At 44.5% G+C, this 20,788-nt stretch overlaps 1 protein-coding gene across 2 annotated transcripts in view; it reads right to left on the reverse strand.

The window, feature by feature from the left end:
• Positions 1-20,788, reverse strand: part of LOC149065016 (uncharacterized) — a 194,484-nt gene that overhangs the window by 20,030 nt on the left and 153,666 nt on the right. For both annotated transcript variants that reach the window (XM_089254373.1, XM_089254374.1), the window contains exon 3: positions 13,049-15,206. In XM_089254373.1, coding sequence (XP_089110499.1) covers positions 13,049-15,206 — 2,158 coding nt within the window. The remainder of the gene's footprint in view (positions 1-13,048; positions 15,207-20,788) is intronic.

The following is a 20,788-nucleotide window of genomic DNA, read 5'->3' on the forward strand; positions in this document are numbered from 1 at the left end:
CAGAATTAAATTCAATGACGGATAATGGATCCCAGCACAATGTCACTCCCTCGATAAAATTGCCCTCTTCCCTCTCCCACGGCAATTCGCGATCGGCCACATCTAAAAATGGGCAATAGATGGAGGTCTTGGTCGTTCTGTGTCCTAGAAAGTTTTCTGAATGGTGATGGGCCGGAGTTGTGGACGGTCAGGGAAGACAGAACGTGTACAGTACTTTCTTCTATGCTACAGGGGGTCGTGCTCGGTGCCGAAAAAAAATATTTCGGGCAGTATGTAGTTCTTTAAAGTCGGCACGCCTCTCCCTTGACAAAGGCAATGGCTGAAATTATCTCTAGCCGATAAGCCTGGACCGTGTTCGGTTTGGAAGTTGGCGCAGCTTGGTGTAGATGGTTTTTGTGCCAATAAAATCAAATCGGTTTGGAACAAAGTGTGTAGTTTCCTGAAAGTGGCGGGGGGGGGGGGTAGCAAAACGGGCACGTGCCCTGAGTATGGAATACATTAACGTATTAGCAACCGCAGATAATTCTTTTGTCTCTCCTCACAATATACGCATTATTCTTTCTTTCTTTTTTTTGTAGTCTTCCACAGTCCAATCTGGCAACTCTCTTTGACAATGCACACAGCAAATTATAAAAGACATGTAAGTTGGTAGGAATTCTAAAATTTCAAGAATGCCAATCTTTCGAGACTACTTCCAAGAGCATACAGTGCTAAGTATGTATTACAAGGTCCGATATAAATAAGTCAAAGTGGACCAGATAGTTTTACTGCGTCGCCCATCCCTTTTTTTTAAAAGGATTTGTTTAAATTTTAGCGCTCTCAACGCCAGTGTAATCATTTTTGACAAATGAAGCACTTTCCAGCTCTTTGCTGGGGTTCGAACCCCACCGTCACCGCAGTGGTGGTCGGCTGAAGTTGGTTTCCTGCGGTTCCCAACTTCGAGGCGCAAATGCGAGCCGATCTCCCCATTAAAAAAAGTCTCGCCACAGAGAGCAACACGCCTACAACGATAAATTATTCAATCATTACACTTCACTCGCAGCTAGAAAAACTGGTGGCAGATGGCAGCACGACACATAACAAGCATTACACAGAAACAAACTTCACGTCAGGTTTCACTACACGTACACACACATTCCCGCATGTACCAATTCGTTAGAGGTTCCGCAGAGGAATATGGACGAGGTGCATGTGTGGTACAGTAGTAGTAGCTCTTTGCTGAGCATTGTAAATATTGTTCGTGCCTCTGCACATGCCCTAAAAATACGGAAGACAACTGAATGGTATTGGGTATCATCAGAGTCACAAAACCTAGAATATGCCTATCTATCTACCCGCTTTGTTATGCAAACTTGTTAGTTAGTTACAATATGAAGTAGTAAAAATACAAAACGATTTTTTTCCATCCACACAGAAGTTTTAATGACTGCTCTACTTGTTGACTATCCCTCAAACTAAGCAAGTGAAAAATTGATAAACTACCAAATGGTCCACGTACACCCACCCCCCCAAGAAAAAATATTAAAAACGGTACAATTTCTGCTTTGACAGAATCACGAATTGCAATCTGTTACATTTGCATTATTTGGCATTATATCAATGATTCCTTCCTCAATTCAAATCAATTATAACGAATTCTGTTGATAGGTTTTGGTGGAAAAGTTGGACAAATCCGAGAAGGAGGACGGTACAATTTCTGCTTTGGCAGAATCACGAATTGCAATCTGTTACATTTGCATTATTTGGCATTATATCAATGATTCCTTCCTCAATTCAAATCAATTATAACGAATTCTGTTGATAGGTTTTGGTGGAAAAGTAAGACAAAACCGAGAAAAAATAGAACAAAAGTTAGGACATTTTACTAAGAAGTAGGGAAAACGGGACGTGTGGGAGCCCTGGGACTGTGAAACGTGGGCAATCTTGAAGGGCAGTAAGTCGGGGACTTGTTCTGGGTGGCAACCTTCAGGGACTGCGAAATGGGCACGTGCCCCGGGAGACAATGCCTAGCGGGAACGTGCTGCGGGAGGCAATCTTCAGGGACTTTGAAACGGGGTAGTGCCCCGGAGGGAATCTTCAGGGATTGTTAAAAGTGGGACTTGCTCTAGGATCCAATCTTCGGGGACTGTATAACAGGGACTTGTTCTGGTAGGCAATCTCCAGAGACTTTACGACGGGCACGTGCTCCGGGAGGCAATTTTCGGAGCAGGGCCGGTCCGAGAAATCCTGCTGCCTCAGGGGAATAATATTTTGCCGCCCTCAAGCCAATCTGAAAAGTTTCCTTTCTTCACCTCTAATACTTTGATACAGTTGGTTCACAGCAGAAAACGATTTCCTATATTGTTTGTATAAGGCACAGCCTGTTATTTTATCATTCCACTCAGATATTGAAATTGCGGGAGCGCAGAAACAGGTCCGTGCAGATGAAATAAAAGGCAATGTGCCCTCAATCTGGGAAAAAAAAATTAATTAAAGGGCACATTTCGCATAAGAATAGAATTTTGCCCTTTTACCGCGAACATCTCAGCACTCATCATGCCCCCTTCGTCCTGGAGCTAGGCACCCCGCCCCCAAGACTGAGATCCTTGTTGGGCCTGCTCTATAGTGTAAAAAAACAAAAAACAGTGAAGTTTGTTTCCGTGCCTCCATTCCAGAGCCCTGCCACCCCTACCGTTGTAGGAGTCATAATGCTCACTTAAAAAAAAATTGAGGATAGATGCTTGATTTCATACTCAGGGCTCCAAACTCGTAAGTCGCAGACATGAGTTCAACCGGGCACAGCAAGAAGGCCCCCCATGGCCAAGTTAAGCAATATCGGGCGTGGTTAATACTTGGGAGGGTGACCACCTGGGAACACCGCGTGCTGTTGGCATCACTTTACCGCCGTGGTGGTCGAGTGGTCAAAGGGACGGACTCTCATCGCGAGGATCCGGGTTCGGACCCCACCGTCGCCACAGTGGTGGTCGGCTGAAGTTGGTTTCCCTGCGGTTTCCAACTTCGAGGCGCAAATGCAAGCCGATCTCCCCATTAAAAAGTCTCGCCACAGAGAGCAACAGGCCTACAACGCTCTAATTACTCAATCATTACACTTCACTCGTAGTTAGAAAAACTGGTGGCAGATGGCAGCACTGCACATAACAAGCATTACACAGAAACAAACTTCACGTCAGGTTTCACTACACGCACATTCCAACATGTACCAATTCGTTAGAGGTTCCGCAGAGGAATATGGACGAGGTGTATGTGGTGGTTTTGTAGTAGTAGCATTGCACCACACTCGGGCGCTCAACAGCCCACACTAGAGATGCTTTCAGCATGGTGTTGGCTGAAAAAGGCATTCGCTGGAAGACGAACAAGGAATCCAAAATTTTGCTGGGATTCGACTGAAGAAAGGAAAGTCAATTGGAAAAATGGTGGTTAAGAGAGAAAAGATCCTTGACAAAAAAGGGGAGGCACCTAATTTTTTTTTCCAGGAACCAGCTTCTCTAGAGACAGGTGACACTTTTTGGAAGTGCAAGGAAGGAGGTGTGTTGTGATGAATTAAGCATTGAATAGCAAAGAGTGTTGAATAGCATTTCAACACTGAAAAGTATTGTATTTACCTGAGCTTAATTATCCACTCGCACTTTCTCTTCAAAATTATTTTTATGTGTAGAAATTTACGAGTGTGAAAGCACCGTCATAATTAATCTGTCATAAAAAATGCTGCCCCCCTGCAATCATAACACCCTAGGCCTTGCGCCTGTCCTGCTTCAGAGACTAGTGGGAACTGTAAAATGGGCACGTGCCCCGGAGACAATTCTCAGGATATTGTGGAACGAAGACGTGTTCCTGGAGGCAATCTTGGGCGACTGTATAACGGGGACGTGTCGGAGAGGCAATGCTTGGGGACTTGTTTCGGGAAGCTATAACCCAGGACTGTTAAATTGGTTACGTACCCGGAGAGGTAATCTTCGGGGACCGTACAATGGGGACGTGTTACGGCAAAAATCTTCACGTGATTATAAAACGGGCACATGTTACGAGACATTCAGAGAAACGGGGACTTTTTAGGGGAGGCAGTCTTCGGGGACTGTTCCGGGAGGTAATCTTCAGGGACTGTAAAACGGGCACTTGTCCCGTAAGCAATATTGACCGGGCCGAAAATTTTAGTAAAATGAAAAAAAACAACGTAATGGAGGGGGTTGGGGATTATAATAAAATTACGTCCTCTCCAAGATTCGTATTTACGGCCCTTCAACACACACACTACGACATTTCAACAAAAACTCACACGCCAACTAGCGATCTGTGAAATACACAAGTCTAAACGGATGGGCCAACGAAACACCGATGACGTCGGTGGGGGCGGGGCCTATAATTACCGAAAAATCTCAATTCTTTAATTTACATATAAACGATTTTTATAATAGGCCGAAAAGGCCTTGGAAATCCCTGCGAGGTCATTGAAACGGCCCTGGTAAATATTTAAAAAAATATGAATTATATTATATTCATATAAATTAATTTTTTTTTTTTGCAATACAAACGGTGGATGGAAAGAGGGGGGGGGGTGGAGGGTAGGGTGCCCCCCCCCCTAGATTATTGAAATAATCGAAAAAATTACATTACCGCAATGCGAAGTGCTCGTCGTCGCTGCTGCTGCGAATAAAAGTGTGTTTGTGCATGATAAACGCGCGAAAGAAAACTAATCGAGCGAGAGGACTGATTACGCCACTGACTTCGGAAGTTGCGCGAGAGGAAGTGATACGCCACTGAGTGGAGGGGGGGGAGAGACCCTCTTCTTCTCAAGAAAGATGACGAGGACTTATTACACACGCGACCGTCAAGTACTCTTTGTGCGTGCGGTTTCTATTTCGGAGTAAGTGACGTAATATAAGAATTTCTCCTCCTCCTCCTGTAAGTGCTCTCTTTTTCTAATAGCGTCATCGTCATCTTTTTCCTGGGGAGTATATACCGTTGCCTTTGGTCATACAAGCTTAGCATGTGGTCCGCGACTAAGCGGCACTGTATAATAGATCACTTACATTAGCAGAGCATTACGAAGCGGTCAATACCGCATTTCCAGATCACTTAAGTGACCTGCGCCACAGTTATACACAGAGCTAAACATGATCAACACTGGCCGTTGCGGGATATCAGCGGATACTCACAAGGGTAGACCATCCTAGGCATTTATCGTGTGGTGTGCATAGATATTTTCCCACTGGAACATCTTTGGCGGGCCGCATTTGGGCATCCCCTAGTCAAGATAGCAAATTTCAACACACGATTCATCCATTGGTAGAGACTCACTCCAAGAAAGAGGCCAACGAACGATCAGTAAGATGTCACGCTACTTCCGTTTTAAAGAAGGGACGATCATTATGTTTCTCCGTCATTGTAATCCTACATGTTCACGATCCTATGATTATGGGGGAAGAATTATGCGTGGGATTATTCGACGACCATCCCGTGGGAAACAATCGCAACAAGGTCAGGTCGTAATCCGACCGAGTTGTCGTCAGACACGCATCTACATTTGACATTCGCGGGGAAATCGGCCGTATTCAAAGACCAAGGTTACCCGATAGGAGCCCCTAGACCAGGAATTTCAGCGGGCCCTGCACTGATTTCTTAGTAAAATTATAGTTTGAGAGGAAAGAAATTGGAAAATTTTTGAGGCTGGAACCCACGCCTGAACACTGGGGACCATGCCGCCCATAATCAGCATGTAATCGGAATGGCGGCATATGACCCCGATGAGATATTCATTGGCGGGCCCCTGGAAAGGATTTATCATGAAGCCCTCCTTTTAATAATAATAATAACAACATGATCAGCACGTATTCCCAAGAGATCGTTACGATCTGTCCAGGGAATTTGTTAGTGTTAGTAGACATCCATGCCCGACCCGGGATTTTAAAACAGGGGTATACAACATCCGGTCAACGGGGCGAATGAGGTCTGTCGAGGCTGGGGAAAGGGGGTGGTCCATCCGGTCCGCGAAAGTAATTCTGGTAGAAAAGTGTCAATGCACACAACACTATAAATGCCTAGGCTGACCATATTCCTTCCATAAAAATACGGAATATCGCGAGAAAAAGTTGTCAAGGAGAGTAAAGTGCCAATTACAGTCGAAATAATAGTCAAACTCAAATAAAGTTGCGATTTACAGCCGAAGAAATTGTCACGCAAGTAAAATTGCCGATTACAGCCAAAAAAAAAAATCCAAATTCAAATAAAGTCGCCAAAAAAAAAAACAAATTGTGTAAGGCAAGTAAAGTTGTCAATTAGAGCCAATAAAATTGCCAAAGGTATGCAAGTCATACATGCAATCTTAATTCTTGATTTCAAAAATTCAAGTAAGCCTCGTTGAAAAAAAACGGGACATTTTGTGAAGAATTTGCAACAACGAAAATTACGGGAATCTCCGGTAAAATTTCTGGGTCATATGGTCACACACCCATAGACAAATTTCTCGCGAGCGAGCGACAGAATTACTGGATATCTGGCCCGCAGACTAAAAAAGATTGTGCACCCCCTGCTCTAAGCCTAATTTCAGCATAGCCAATAAGTCTGGAATTTTTGTAGGGTGCCGCCCCTTGGACCAGAACTTTTAGCAGAACGAACTTTCACGTTAAGAATTTTTTCGGGGGGGTGCAAAGTCAGAATTTTCGATTATCTCCCGGTAGAAACCAGATGAGCATGCTTGCGCGGAATGCAAGAGGGCCTGGGTTCGAGTCCCTGTGTAGACCAGATGACTTTTCTTTCCGAATTCACCTTGGCATGAAACATCTGTTTCCTTGAATTCTCTCGACTGTTAAAGCTGGGAGAGAGAGAGGGGGGGGGGTACCATAGTTGGCGAACCCTAAATATTCAAGTCACTTGAGCCCCCCCCAAGAATTTCTATGAAGGGCCCCTCAATAATTCATGAACATACAAAGCAATACTCGTACTCTTGCCTGAGTGCTTTATCAAATCCCCTTATATGCCGGATATCTGGCATCCCTAGTAAACCTGAGTAGCGGGGGAGGTAGGAAGGGTGTCACTCGGTTGTCATGGAGCAACTTGCATTCCGAAATCAATGAATAAATACGCAATATTAATTCGAAAAATATGAGCATGATATTTTTACGTGGCCTCGTTCCCCGAAAACTCCCACGTGACAACATTTCAAGACAGGCAACCCTAGTTCTTATGGGGCCTGTTTCAATCTAAAAATAGATCCACAATTTTGCAGCTGCATCATGCATTTTTACATTTTGACCGCTCTGGTAGTTCTAGTGTTAACCACCCAAGAAAAATCAAGAATGAGTATTAGTCAACTTGGAACTTACGTCGTCCCCAATGGTGTCCATCATCGCCATCATATCGTGTAGGGCATCCATCAGGGCACATGTATCATCATCATCATCATCAACAACATAATTTCGAAGGTTATTTCACTCATTACCGGAGAAGGGCCCCAAGTGGATGACAACACACACACGTCACATGAGTGACACCGCCGCCACCAAATACATTATACGATAGGATCAACATGGATGACCGTCATCCGCAAGAAGAGAAACTTAATACATTAACTCCCACTTAAGCAGGAAGCGGCTCCCATCATCCAGTAATTGAACCCATGCACGAAAAAAAAGAACAGAAAAACCCGAGGAAAGAAAAGACGCCAAAAAGATCGCCAAATACGTGACGGCAGTCACTTAGCCACATCGTCACGGTCGCATTATTCAAATTAGGACGACGTTAATCCTCAAAGTATTCATCTGAAAACGGAATGGAATCTGTAATCCTTCTCTCGTCTAGAAGTCTTGGCGATTTTTTTTTTGGCGACCGAAATAGAAAAATGCGTATTCGGGGAAATTCTTTGTTGTTAACGGTCTCGTTCGAAAGAATAAATACTGTATATGTAGGAAATTATTATAAGTTTGTTATCTTCTTACTTTCTCCCTGTGGGTTGCTATTTGCCGTGTGGTCCTAACACTTGCCAGATGTTGCCAACATCACGGAAGGAAGTAGCGAAGAGAAAAAGAAACTGGGGGGTGAAGGGAGCAGAATCGGAAGAACTCTGCATTATCTACCAAATATTTATAGTCCGATTCTAGCCTTTACAATACCAACACAAAGAGAGAGATAAGGGGAGTTGAAACGCCGAAAAATCAATGTGAGGGCTCAATATCTTCCGGCCCCCAAGTTTATATATACAGTAAACCCCTCGATAAGTCGTCACCTCGTGTTATCGAAAAATTATGACGACTTAAGCGAAGTGCCATCAGTTTCAATATGCAATATTGTGGAAATCGTATAAATTCAAAGTAATATAACAATAAAAGTATGAATTAAAATATTACAACATATTAATCAAATTTATAGATTGCAAAAGAGAAAAATGGAAATTTTTACCTTTTTAGAGCTCTTATTAATTACTTAACTGATTGTGTTAAAATATGCTGATACTTTTTGACTTATACTAGTAATTTTTAATTTAAACTAATCAAAGCAACTGTTAGAATAGTTAGCTTTTCTTCACAACAGAATACTGCTCATCAATTTTACATATACATGAAATTTAATTTTAGTGTTTTATATCAGTAGTTCATGAAACAACTACAAGGTAATACAAATACAACGCCACAACAGGCAAATTGCCCAACGAGGTGGCTGACTTAAGAACATCATGGATCCCCGAGCCATTTTTTGGAGGCCCTACCTACTACTGCTACACCACACATGCACCCCCCCCCCCAACGAATCGGTACATGCGGGAATGTGCGTGTACGTGTAGTGAAACCTGACGTGAAGTTTTTTGTTTCTCTGTAATGCTTGTTATGTGTAGTGCTTCCATCTGCCACCAGTTTTTCTAACTATGAGTGAAGTGTTGTGATTGAATGATTTATCGTTGTAGGACTGTTGCTCTCTGTGGCGAGACTTTTTAACGGGGAGATCGGCTCGCATTCGCGCCTTGAAGTTGGGAACCACGGAAAACCAACTTCAGCCGACCACCACTGTGGGGTTCGAACCCGGATCCTCGCATCGCGAGTCCGTCACTATAACCACTCGACCACCACAGCGGCATTATAAATAAATTACGCAAGATACGATTTATTTTAAGATAAATCTTAGTAAAATTTATCAAAAGGTAATCTTTCACATACTAACTACAAGGTAACCTCGAACACAGGGTCTCGAACACTTTGACGGACTAGTGGAGGGGCCGGGGTTAGGAAAAGCACGCATTAACAGACTTCAACTCTGGAAAAAAATGTCTAGTGTTTCAATAGAGATAATTTGTTTAAATTTAAAGCCCTAAATTAGTGGGGCCCACGCAAAAATGGGGTCTAGCTCGTACAGTCCCTAATGTTTCAAAAACTTTAGTCTGCAAATGAACTTTCCCAGCGTGACTTTCGTTGCTTGAACTGTTCCGTTTTGGTACATAAGGCTTTTTTATGGTGACTTTTAAGCACATGGCAATGTTGTTAACAAGCTATTTTTGTGAAAGAAAGCAATAGAAATTATCTGTTCCCCTCTAAAACTTTTTCGTGGTCACGAGTTAACCGAAATTAGCGACGAGTAAACGAGGGTTTAATAACATTGTCGTCTATGAAAGCTGGACAGGCCTGAAGAAAAACGACGACTTATTAGAGTGACGACGGTTTTACCGTATATATAAATAAAAGGCCACAACAAGCAAAATGCCCAACGAGGTGGCTGAGAAAAAGATGCCCGTAACAAATATGAATGGCATATATTTCAAAAATACAGCAACCCCAATTAAAAATGCAATTAGAAAACTGTTTTATCGTTGCTCGGTTTAATTTTGAAAAAGGTCTCTTCGCGTTCTCCTAAAGTCATTCTTCCGCTTTGCGGGGGCTCAGTTCGTCCTGGACTGGTTTCGGATTTGCTGACTTTTGATGACAAGGAGGGAGGGGGGGGGGGGTTTGAAGGTTGCTTACGTCATCAACCACCCTTTTTTGAAGATATGAAATATTGTAAGCTGCTGACGAAATTTTGCTGACAAGAGGAGGGGGGAAAGGGGGTCAAAAATGGCTAAAAATCTGCTTACGTAATACTTGAATGGCCCCAAGGTTTTGGAGACCAATACCTACGGAGGGATGGGGATACTTGGTCGAAGGGGTGCAGAGAAGAGCTACGCGTGTCCTTATTGGCACACGGGGCTTGCGTTACGAACAGGGACTTCATTTTTTTGAATATGTTTGCATGGGGGTGACCGCAGGTGTCGGGGAGATATGATCGAAGTGTTCGAAATTTTCAGCGACATGGATAGGATGGACCATTAATGCGCCATCGATAGGCTGCTTTGACAAAAGGACATGCAGTATCGATTGGTAAGGAGCAATTGTAGATTATGGTGTCGCAGGGAATTTTTCTCTCTAATGGGGAAAATTCTATAGCTATTCCATTACCCCCGAGGTAGTAAATTGTAACACTAATTGACACGTTTAAAAAGAATAACGATAAACATGTTGGGGTAAATCGAGAAGCTCTATCCACACTTAGAATAAGACAACCATAACTATTCTTTATGAGCATTGTATAATATTTTATCATGTATATTGTTTGTAATTGCATGTTTAATTGGGTTGCTGTGTTTTTGAAGAGTATGATATCCATATTTGTTGTGGGCATTTTGCCTGTTGTGGCGTTGTATTTGTATTTCTCTTTTGCTATTGTGCGTAGTCAGAGTCTTCTCTTATTTTAACTTCAGATGACGGCAAACTCCCAATCGTGTTGTAAAATTCAGCATAGTCCGTGGTGTGTATTCAACAAGCTTTTGTAGATTGTTAATTTTTTTCTCCTTGTGATTGGGATTTTTGTAACAGGGTAGGAGGCATTCTCATAGTTGGCGGTTCAAGAGGGCTAGCGGTCTTTCTCAAAGAAAATGTTGACGTAGTCGAGCCATTAATGGACGTTTTGGCTTTCACTTTTCCAGGTAAACTATGACAAAGGACAAAGTGTTCGTACATATATATTTGAAATAGGATTTTTTTTCTCCTTTCAAATGCTCCTTCGTGACGTTTCGTCAGATTTGACAGTTTTCTTGTTATGAGCATGGCCACCACTATACTCATATTGGTATGTTTTTGTTTTCCACACAGTGAGTAGAAATTACTCCGAATTTCACTCAGAACTACTTTGGTGTCGAATTCGAAACACTTGGTGGAATATTAAATTTTTTGTCTGGAAGAGTTTTCTGAGTGATTGTCTTACTTTTGTAAGTGGCTTTGCCCTAAACTCGTGATTTGTATATCATATTACATTTGTACGTGCCTGGATTAACGACTCCTTTTCTTCAGTTTCCACGTCTTAGTGCGATTTACTAAACACTTTTTTTCAAACTTTATAAACAGAGAACGTCAATAATCACTAGAACCCTCAAAGAGAATTTTCAAAGCACCGAATAATTAGAAACGACCTGTTCGATCTTTTTACCATCTGATAAAACCCGCCAATAACGTCAGTACTACTACCTCTTACAAATTTTTAGTGCAGAAATCCCGTAAGTGATGTCGCTTATGGGGTTTCTGTACTCAGGGCCGTAGATAGCCATTCCTGTGCCCTGTGCAAGAATTTAGGCCCCTTCTGCTCCCCCTCCAAGTGGGCTTTGCGCGGGTGCACCTGTTGCACTTGCCTAGTTACGGCCTTGTCTGCACTAAACGAATATTTCTGGGACGCAAAATGGGGGATATACAAAATGTTATTTTCAGTTTGGGTTTTTGCACCAAACGAAGCGTCTATCAATCAATCAACTGCAAGAAACCAGTATTAACTCAATTTCGAATTTTTTGTCACTTGTTGTGTTTCTGAAATAAGCACTTTAATTGTCCCTTACCAATCGCTTCCCCCCTCCCCCGCTTGAAGCTTACCCAGAGAAGGAATAAAGGCTCACGCAACCGTATTTACCCTGCCGTTCCCAAACTGTGCTTCCCCAAAAGATTCCTGGGTGCTCCGCGAAGAGATTGAAAACTAAACTAATTTTTCCGAAGTATTTCAGAACTTCACATTTGTCCCATGTTAAAGATGGGAACCGTCTTCTTTTTTGAATCAACGAAAGCAACCTTTTAATATGATAAAATGTATCGAAACCCCCAAACATCGGGAGTTTTGTTTTTGAACTGAACTGCATTTATCCAACCAGAGGCTGAGGAAATATTTCCGGGGTAGTTCTTCCCGGGGTTAGCCCTACCCCCCCCCCATGCCCTGCATCATCATCGAATCACGATGAACTTCTCTCAATCTGACATGCCGCAATGAATGGAATAGCTTACCACCGGGGGGTCGTGAATTCTACACTTGACACGTTTAAAAAAGAAATACGATAAACATAGTGGGATGTATCGAGAAGTTATTCATATACTTAAATTAAGACAACCATAATCTTTTTTATGGGCCGTGTATTATACAGGGTGCATAGCAAACAGGGGGCTATTATGGCATTTTACTGGTAAACCCGTTGATCATAGAGGTCTACTTCTAGTTAGAAAAAGTATCCAAATGACGTTTAGAACTCAGATATGCCATTGCCATTCATGTTGCAAGGGGTTGTGAAGTTATTAAAATAAAAAGAAATTTAGAAAAAAAACAGCACTAAATGCGGAAAAAGAGTTTTACCCGCATTTTTAACGCTGTTTTTTTCCCAAATTTCTTCCGTTTTTGAATATCTCTTTTTTGTTGGCATCAGGAAAGACAGGGCAACAACTTTCTAATTAGATTTTGGGGCACACGGGAACTGTATGAAAACTTATAATGAATCTGTAGTTTATAATAACCACAGACACAAACCCCTTGCAACATGAATGGCATATCCGAGTTCTACACGTTATTTGGATACTTTTTCTAACTGGAAGTAGACTTCTATGATCAACGGTTCGCCAGTAAAATGCCATAATAGCCCCGTTTGCTATGCACTCTGTATAATACACGGCTCATGAAAAGATTATGGTTATATAGTACAGTCGAATCCCGTTATAACGAACTCAAGACAACGAGGAAATCACTTCGTTTTATAAAGGAATTCCAGATTACGAATCGAGACACTTACCATGTTCACCCAGTCATCCTCCTTGGCCGCGCGAGTCAGATGGGCCTCCATCTTGGCCCAGTCAATGGTGGGCAAGGCAGTCTCGATGTTGTACACGTCGAAATCCCCGAACAGATCCGACACCGTCTTTGACGAGCCGGACTTCCCGGTGTTCTTGTCACCAGTGGTAGTGGTGTCGCGTCCCGTGGTAGCTCTATCCTCGCAGCCACTAGGGACGTCGCCCTGAACCGGGCAGTTCCTGTTGATGTCAGTGTCGTCGATCTCGGACGATGGGGCCACTCCCTCGGACGCCACCTCGAAGCACGAGACAGCTGTCGAACAGGAATCTCCGGACGACGACGACGTCGAAGATGACGACGTTATCGACGATATCGTCGGTAGTTGCCTTCCGATCTCTACGATCCCCGATCTGGGGATCTCGTTCGGGACGGATTTCGGGCAGTCGTTGCTGCTGTACGTCCTGCCCAGTTCGTCTGACGTCCAGAATATCCTGTTCCTCTTCTTCCAGTTCGGGTCGTACCGGACTCGCTCGAGGATGAGTCCTTCGGCCACCTGCACGTCCCAGGCCGCTATCTCGCTCCTCCGGTACCTCTGTTGGCGTCTTTGCTGGAAGCTGGGACCACCCTGACCGGAGAGCCTGCTCGTGTTGAGGATCTTCGCTTCCGGGTAGCATTTGGGCAGGACCTCCCGGATGTTGGCTTCCAGGTACCTGCGCCTCTCCTGCAGCAGCCGGAGGATCTCCTGCTGTTTGTTCGAGGATATGCTGAAGTTGTTGAAGCTCCTACCCACCATGTTGACGTCCGTCTCGGAAGATGACGATGACGACGAGCACGACGTCGCGGCTGATGACTTGTCGATGACCACCGGAGGCTTCCTTGGCACCAAGTCCGGGACGTCGCGTGGGTGCTTCAGGACTGCCCTGACGTCCTGGTTCCTCTTGTGGAGGAGCTCTCCGATCGCTTGGTCCAGCTTGCCCGGCCTGTCACCGCGGACCGTCCCGCTGTAGTCGGAATAGTTCAACCTAGAGGAGTGAGGGACGCCGCGTGGTACGACGACGACACCGGTCGGGGAACTGTCGAAGACGTTGTCCAAGCTGTCGGACCTCGCCATCAACAGATGATGATGCGCGAAAGGGTTGTCGGTGTCGTACAGGCTTCGACTCCTGACGTCCTTCATGAAAGGTGCCTTGTGGTACCTCCCGTACGCGTTCGCGGATCGCGGGTACGGCGACACCTTCTGTGCGCGATGTGGTAGTGACGGTTGTAACCTGTCGTTTCCGTTACCCGTTGTGTCAAATCTGTCGTTGGAGTTTCCGGTCCTCGAGTTCAGGTATTCACACCAGATGTCGCTGTCGAAGTTCCTCTGGGACGACTTGGACTCGAATACCGTGTTCCGAGTCGTGTGGGTCTCGGGCGTTTTGACTAAGGATTTGCGTGGCGCGCTCCACGCTGACGTGTGCCAGAGGGTGTCGTCCTCCAGGACCAGTTTGTGGCTGGTGTCCGCCGTCAACTCGTTGTTGTTGACGAACCTCTGGTCGGGGTGGTTCATGATGACGTCGCCCAACTGGGTCGGATCCTGGTAGTCCATGGCGGCGAACGTGTCGCAGATCCTCTCGGATGAACTGTTCCAGGAACAGAACCCTTCGTCGGCGGAATTGGCCGTGTGGCGGTCGTCCTTCAGCGGAGCGTACCAGCAGCAGTCCTCCTCGTCCTCTGTGGCGCTGTCGTCCTCGCGTTGGAGGTAGTTCCTGTCGTTCAGGCTCGTCGTCCTCTCTCTGGTATAGTTCATGTTAGGGTGATGACGGTCGAATTGGTCAAATCGACCGACCTGTAGATTGTTGTTGTTATTGTTGAAGTAGTAGTCGTCGTAGTCGTAATTGTTGTTGGCGTAGTTTCCGGCCCGATCCGTCAGCAGCCCTCGATGATGGTGATAGAAGTCTTCGGGGTTGTGCGTTGGTAGCCTGTGTTGGTAGTGGTGATCGTGATGGCGGATTTGGCCTCCCGGATCCTTCACCGGATGGAAGTCGTACTTAGTAGGCCTGCGAGAAGCGTATTCTTGGGTACGGAACGGGAAATCTCTCACTGTCCTGGCCCATGCGTCGCTGTGATATTGCTCCCGCTGCGGTGGCTGGTGTCTTTCCAGCCATCCCTGGTGATACCTGCAAGATACAGACACGGAAATAGTTAGCACAAAATCGAGCCAAAGCATTCCAACCAACCGCGGCAATAACTTATTTTATGCGCTGAAAAGCATCGGAGTTTCTTAGTGCGGATTATACGCCACCACTACGTATTATCTGCATCTGCACATAGACCAGATGTCAAGTTTGATACCTGCAGACGGTTCCAGGAGGTCAACTGGAATTTTTTTTCTGTTCCTTCTGGTTGAAAAAAAAAATCGCACCAAAATGAGCCAACCATCTCCAAAATATTTAAACTGCGATCGTTAGAACATTCATTCATCCCCAGTTCCGTCAATACCAGAATAGAGATATCTCTGGTGTGGTATTTGATCTGTCTTAAGGCGATAGATGGCAGTACCTTCACGCATACATGCGTAGAACTTGCATTGAATTAGGGTTACCAGAATCGAAAACTGAGAAAAACGGCTGCCCGCGAGTGCCCTTTTTTGGTGCCTTGCTACGCGCATAGGTTGTGATTACAACAGATGGAGCGAATACGTCCTTTGTGAGCGGCGCAGGCGCTCTTGCAACTCTTGCACCACTTTTCCACGTCGGTCCTAGACTTCTCCCAATAAAACCGTTCGCGGACTTTCTGGAGAGTCTTGGTTATGCCGAAATGTCCACCGGTCGGGCTTCCGTGCAACTCTTTCAAAACTTCTTCCTAATGGCCCCGTGGTAGGATGAGTTGCCACCTGAACGTTTTCTCGTCCTCCGACTCCCATTTGAGGTACAACACACCGCCTCTCATCTCCAGGGAGTCCCATCCCGTTCCTGGTCAAGAATCAGTGACACTAACTCAAGTCTTTGTGCAAAATTAGGTGTCCCGATTCTGAGTCCCCATTTCTGATTCTGATCAGGGAAGAAACTTCACTTCAGCAGTTTTAGGCACACACGTGCAAGCTTCTAGGAATGGCGAAGACGCAAACAACCCCGCTCCACCCGGAATCCGATGGGATGGTCGAGAGACTCAACAGAACCATCCTCAATCATCTCTCGCTTTTCGTGTCGCAGAATCAACAAGACCGCGACTCGAAGTTACCGCTTTTTCTGCTGGCCTACTGAACTGCCGTCCAAGAGAGCACCGGATTTTCGCCAGCACAGATGCTTTTTGAGCCAGAGTGGCGCAGTGATAAGATGCTCGTCTTCCACTATGAAGGTTACCATCAAGGTCCATGGGTTTGAATCCTGGCACATTGAACCTAAGAAGCAAGTTCTTTACCTGGGGCGACCACCGATGGATGGAGCCTTCATTTCCCACCCAGCTCCAGTGATTGGAAATCACCGTATGGTGATGTATGACCGGAGTTGGTGTGCGGTAAAGTAGTAGCACAGATGCTTACGGGACAGAATCTTCGGCTGCAAGGTGACCGCCAGATGCTCCTTTTCCACCGGAAGATTACGCCAAGGCACTTCAGGAGTGCCTCCGGGATGTGCATCGAATCGCCAGAGACAGGATCTGAATCGGCTCCGGAAAGATGAAGAACCACTATAAAACGAAGGCCACGTCTCACGACTTCAAGGAAGGAGAACTCGCGTGGCTCTAGAACCCGAAGTGCCGGAAAGAACTGCGTCCGAAACCTCGTCATGGGAAAGACCCTACAGAATTGTGAAGAAACTGAACGATGTCGTAGTTCGGATTCAAAGGACGCTGTCTTCGAAGTGCAAGGTGGTCCACTTAACAGGCCAGCTCCTTACCATACGGAGGTTTCAAATGTGAACCTCCGACTTGAGAACTGAATTGCCAGGACAAACAATTACAAGGGGGGGGGGGAATGTTACTACAATTATGTAAATAATCATTATTTATCATGTATTATGTTAATTTTCGGCTGTAGATAACCATTAATGCATCACTCTTTGAATATCGCCAGATTGAAGTCAAATTTGGCAACAACAATGATTTGGCGATGTCATAGCACCAAAATAAGTTTAAAGATCACACGAGAATCGTCGATATTATTATAGAAGGTTTCGCGTCTCTATAGTGGTACTGCCTCCGCGAAACTACGAGCAGATTGTTGAATTTTAGTTGGAAGACGGATCTTATTGCAGGTCGCTCTTTCTTTAGCGTGTTTTGTCGAAACAGCTGCTTGTAAATACGTGTATACAGCTGTTCTGTAAAATAAATCTTTGTTGCCCTGAAAATTGATTCGTGCTTTGCCATATCCTTTGTCAATGCTTGTGAGGGACATTATCAGGAACAGTACCCAGATCGGTGATCCTAGTTGCATCCGGGATAGTGGCACCATTCAACTCGTAAGTGAAAAGTTAATTGTTCGAACCAAAACGAGTGACAATGCAAGAGTCAACGCTAAAAGACATGCTCAATCCATTTGCCCACGCTGCAATCCTGTTTAAGTTGGTCTGGAGCAACTCCCTATCGCTTTCATTCCCGACTACCCTTATTAGCTTCAAGTAATCTTCGAATTTGCTAACCATTCCATCGATACCCTGATCGAGTTTATCGATAAAAAGTGAAAAAAGTAAGGGGGCCAAGGGCACTTCCTTGTGGGGACTCCACTTTTGACACCTGTCCCATCAGAAAATTCCCCGTTCACCATAACTCGTCGTGACCCACCTCTTAACCAGGATTCTATACGTCAAAACTACATTCCGTATGTGAATTATGTCGCATATCTCGATCATTGTATGAATACGCAAGCTACTGATGTATCAACGCCTTCCATCGGCTATGCCGATCAGCCTACAACGTGTGGTTTTAATCAACATTAATTTATGTGAAATTAAACCGTTCGTTATAGCAAGCGTTATGTTCCGTTCATTACGATTACATCCAAATCTTAGATCTGGCGACGAGTTTTCGAACTGCGTGGGAAACCTTTTTGCTGGCGATGGACTTTCCTGATGCTCAGGTATACTCATTAAGTTTAAAAAAAATTGATTGCAGATGGCAGTTGTAACAAGCTACTCGCTAGGGGCCGTTCAAGTAGTACGTCATCATCGATGGGGGGGGGGGGGTTCCGATTTGCTGATTTTTGATGACAAGGGGGGAGGGGGGTTTGGATTTTGCTTGCGTCATCAACCACCCTTTATGAAAATATGAATTAGGATTCAGAGGGGCAGAGCCGATGACGAAATTTTGCTGACAAGGGGGGGGGGGTCAAAAATGGCTAAAAATTTGCTTACGTAATACTTTTAACGGCCCCCTACCTTGGTACAAAATTTTTTTAGAACTATTAATTAAAATCTGTGATTCACCCTAATCACTTAATTTTAATGAAGGCCGTCGTAATGACTGATTCATACATTGGCAGAAATTGGTATTACATGTATACGATCATGAGGCAGCCCCAGACACTGAGAGCAGCTCTGGGACACAGCACCACACATAAAAAGCATTGCACAGAAACAAACTTCACAGAAGATTCACTATATACACACACACACATTCCAACATGTGCCAGTTCGTTAGAAGTTCTGCAGAGGAATATGGAGGTGCACGGTAGCCGAAGTCGATCAGATAATCGCCTAAAGTACCAAAGGATGTTTAAAGGTGTTGCGAATTCGATGCCAGGTTCGTCCTTGTCAGAAAACTTTCCTGACACAGGGGCACAATAGAAACGGCGAAATGAGCGCAGAAAAAATTCCTACCGCAGGGAGTCCCCCATCGAGGGGTGAGTGCACCAACCTCTCGATGAGTATAAAAAACAAGCCCGCCGTTCGGAATCGGCAATGAACTGTAAGTTCCGGTCTAATTAGCCCTCGTGTGCAGAAAATGACCGTGGTGCGACAAAAATGATCAATGATGGAATATGGACGAGGTGCATGTGTGTGTGTCTCTGGTTTACTAGTAGCAGGTATATTCATTTAAGTTGTAGTTTTTAGAAAAAATAAATTTCTTAGGCGGAAATTGTAATTTTAGCAATTGAATGTTGGATCCAGTCCTCGTTCCCGTTGCTAAGGGGAAAAAAATGCCTACTGTTTGTTCAACTTCAGAATCCGATGCATCGGTAACTGACTCGTGGGATTCGTCTGCGGAACAATTTAATTACTACCTGGAAGAAAATGAAATCACAGATGATGCAAAGAAAAAACACGTGCTACGTTGATCGCTGCGTGTGGGATTAAAACGGTCGGTATAATTTGGTCACCAGCAACAATCGCTGAAAAAGTCATTCTCGGATATTTTAAGAGTCCTAAAAAAGACCCTTTCAATCCCACGATCGCGTGTGATTTATTCCCGATATCACAGACGAATTCAAAATTCTAGTGAGGGAATAAATGCGTATGTAGCGGATTTTTGAGGCCGACTAGATTAGCAGAGGCATGCGAATCCGGTGGAAATTTGTCAGAGAGACTGCGAGATCAGCTCGTATACGGGATCAGAGACGAAAGTGAGCAAAATGCGATTGCTATCAAAAGCAAATCTGACTTTTGCCGATGCCGTAGTCAGAGCTCTTGCTAATGTGAATCCGCAGTTTCTCAATTGCCGATGCCGTAGCCAGAGCTCTTGCTAATGTGAATCCGCAGTTTCTCAATTGCCGATGCCGTAGCCAGAGCTCTTGCTAATGTGAATCCGCAGTTTCTCAATTGCCGATGCCGTAGCCAGAGCTCTTGCTAATGTGAATCCGCAGTTTCTCAATTGCCGATGCCGTAGCCAGAGCTCTTGCTAATGTGAATCCGCAGTTTCTCAATTGCCGATGCCGTAGCCAGAGCTCTTTCTAATGTGAATCCGCAGTTTCTCATGTGAGGAAAATGCATTTGCAAAATTCTAATAAGAGTTCGTGTGCCGAAGCAGTAGATCAAACTAAAAGGAAGTAGTTTCATCCAACATCGTAGCAAAAATCTTAATTGGTAAAAGACATTAGATTCTATTGGATTCAATTCATGCTTCGGGTGCGGGGAAAAACATGATCGGTTCCTCGTAGATTCAGAAATGCTGTATGTAGATTATGCGGGAAGGGAAAGTCATATTCAAATAGTCTGCCGCTGGAGACGAGGTGATCAGAAAAACAATCCTCGTACCCCTTCCGTTAGCTTGGGCGTCGTGAATTCTTTTGATTTTGTTTATTGTTTAAATTCGTTAGAATACAATTCTGTAAACAGCATGTAACTGTCAAAACTGAAGGCAGTGAAATTGAAATGCAAGTTGATTCAGGGTCATTTTTTATTCTATTATTTCAGTAGGTACCTTAAGAAAATGACTAAATCCAATTAAGTTGAAAATACTGCCTACCTTTCTCGAACTTTCTGACTTCCAAAAAAACAAGGTCGGTCTTGTAGGAGAATGTGTAGGTCTGGGTGAATTCAAAACATTTTCTCCGAAATTGGAACTCATAGGGACTCTTCCATTTTGCAATCAAATCATCGATTTATCATGGTTCGAACCGTTGGGAATTTCATTAAGTGGCGTGAATCGCAAGGTCTGGGTTCGAATCCCGGTTCGGGCACTGCACAGATGTCTACTAAAGCTAAAAAATTCCCCAGACCGATCGTAATGATCTCTTGAGAATATACGTGATGATCACGTTATAAATAAAATTAAAAAACATTCGATTTTTGATCCTATCCAAGATGTCCTTGAAGAATATTCGGAA

Source organism: Pholcus phalangioides, unplaced genomic scaffold (genome assembly GCF_987345545.1).
Source record: "Pholcus phalangioides strain wild (caught in Gottingen) unplaced genomic scaffold, Ppha-v1.0 ptg000041l_1, whole genome shotgun sequence".
Lineage (NCBI taxonomy): Eukaryota > Metazoa > Arthropoda > Arachnida > Araneae > Pholcidae > Pholcus > Pholcus phalangioides.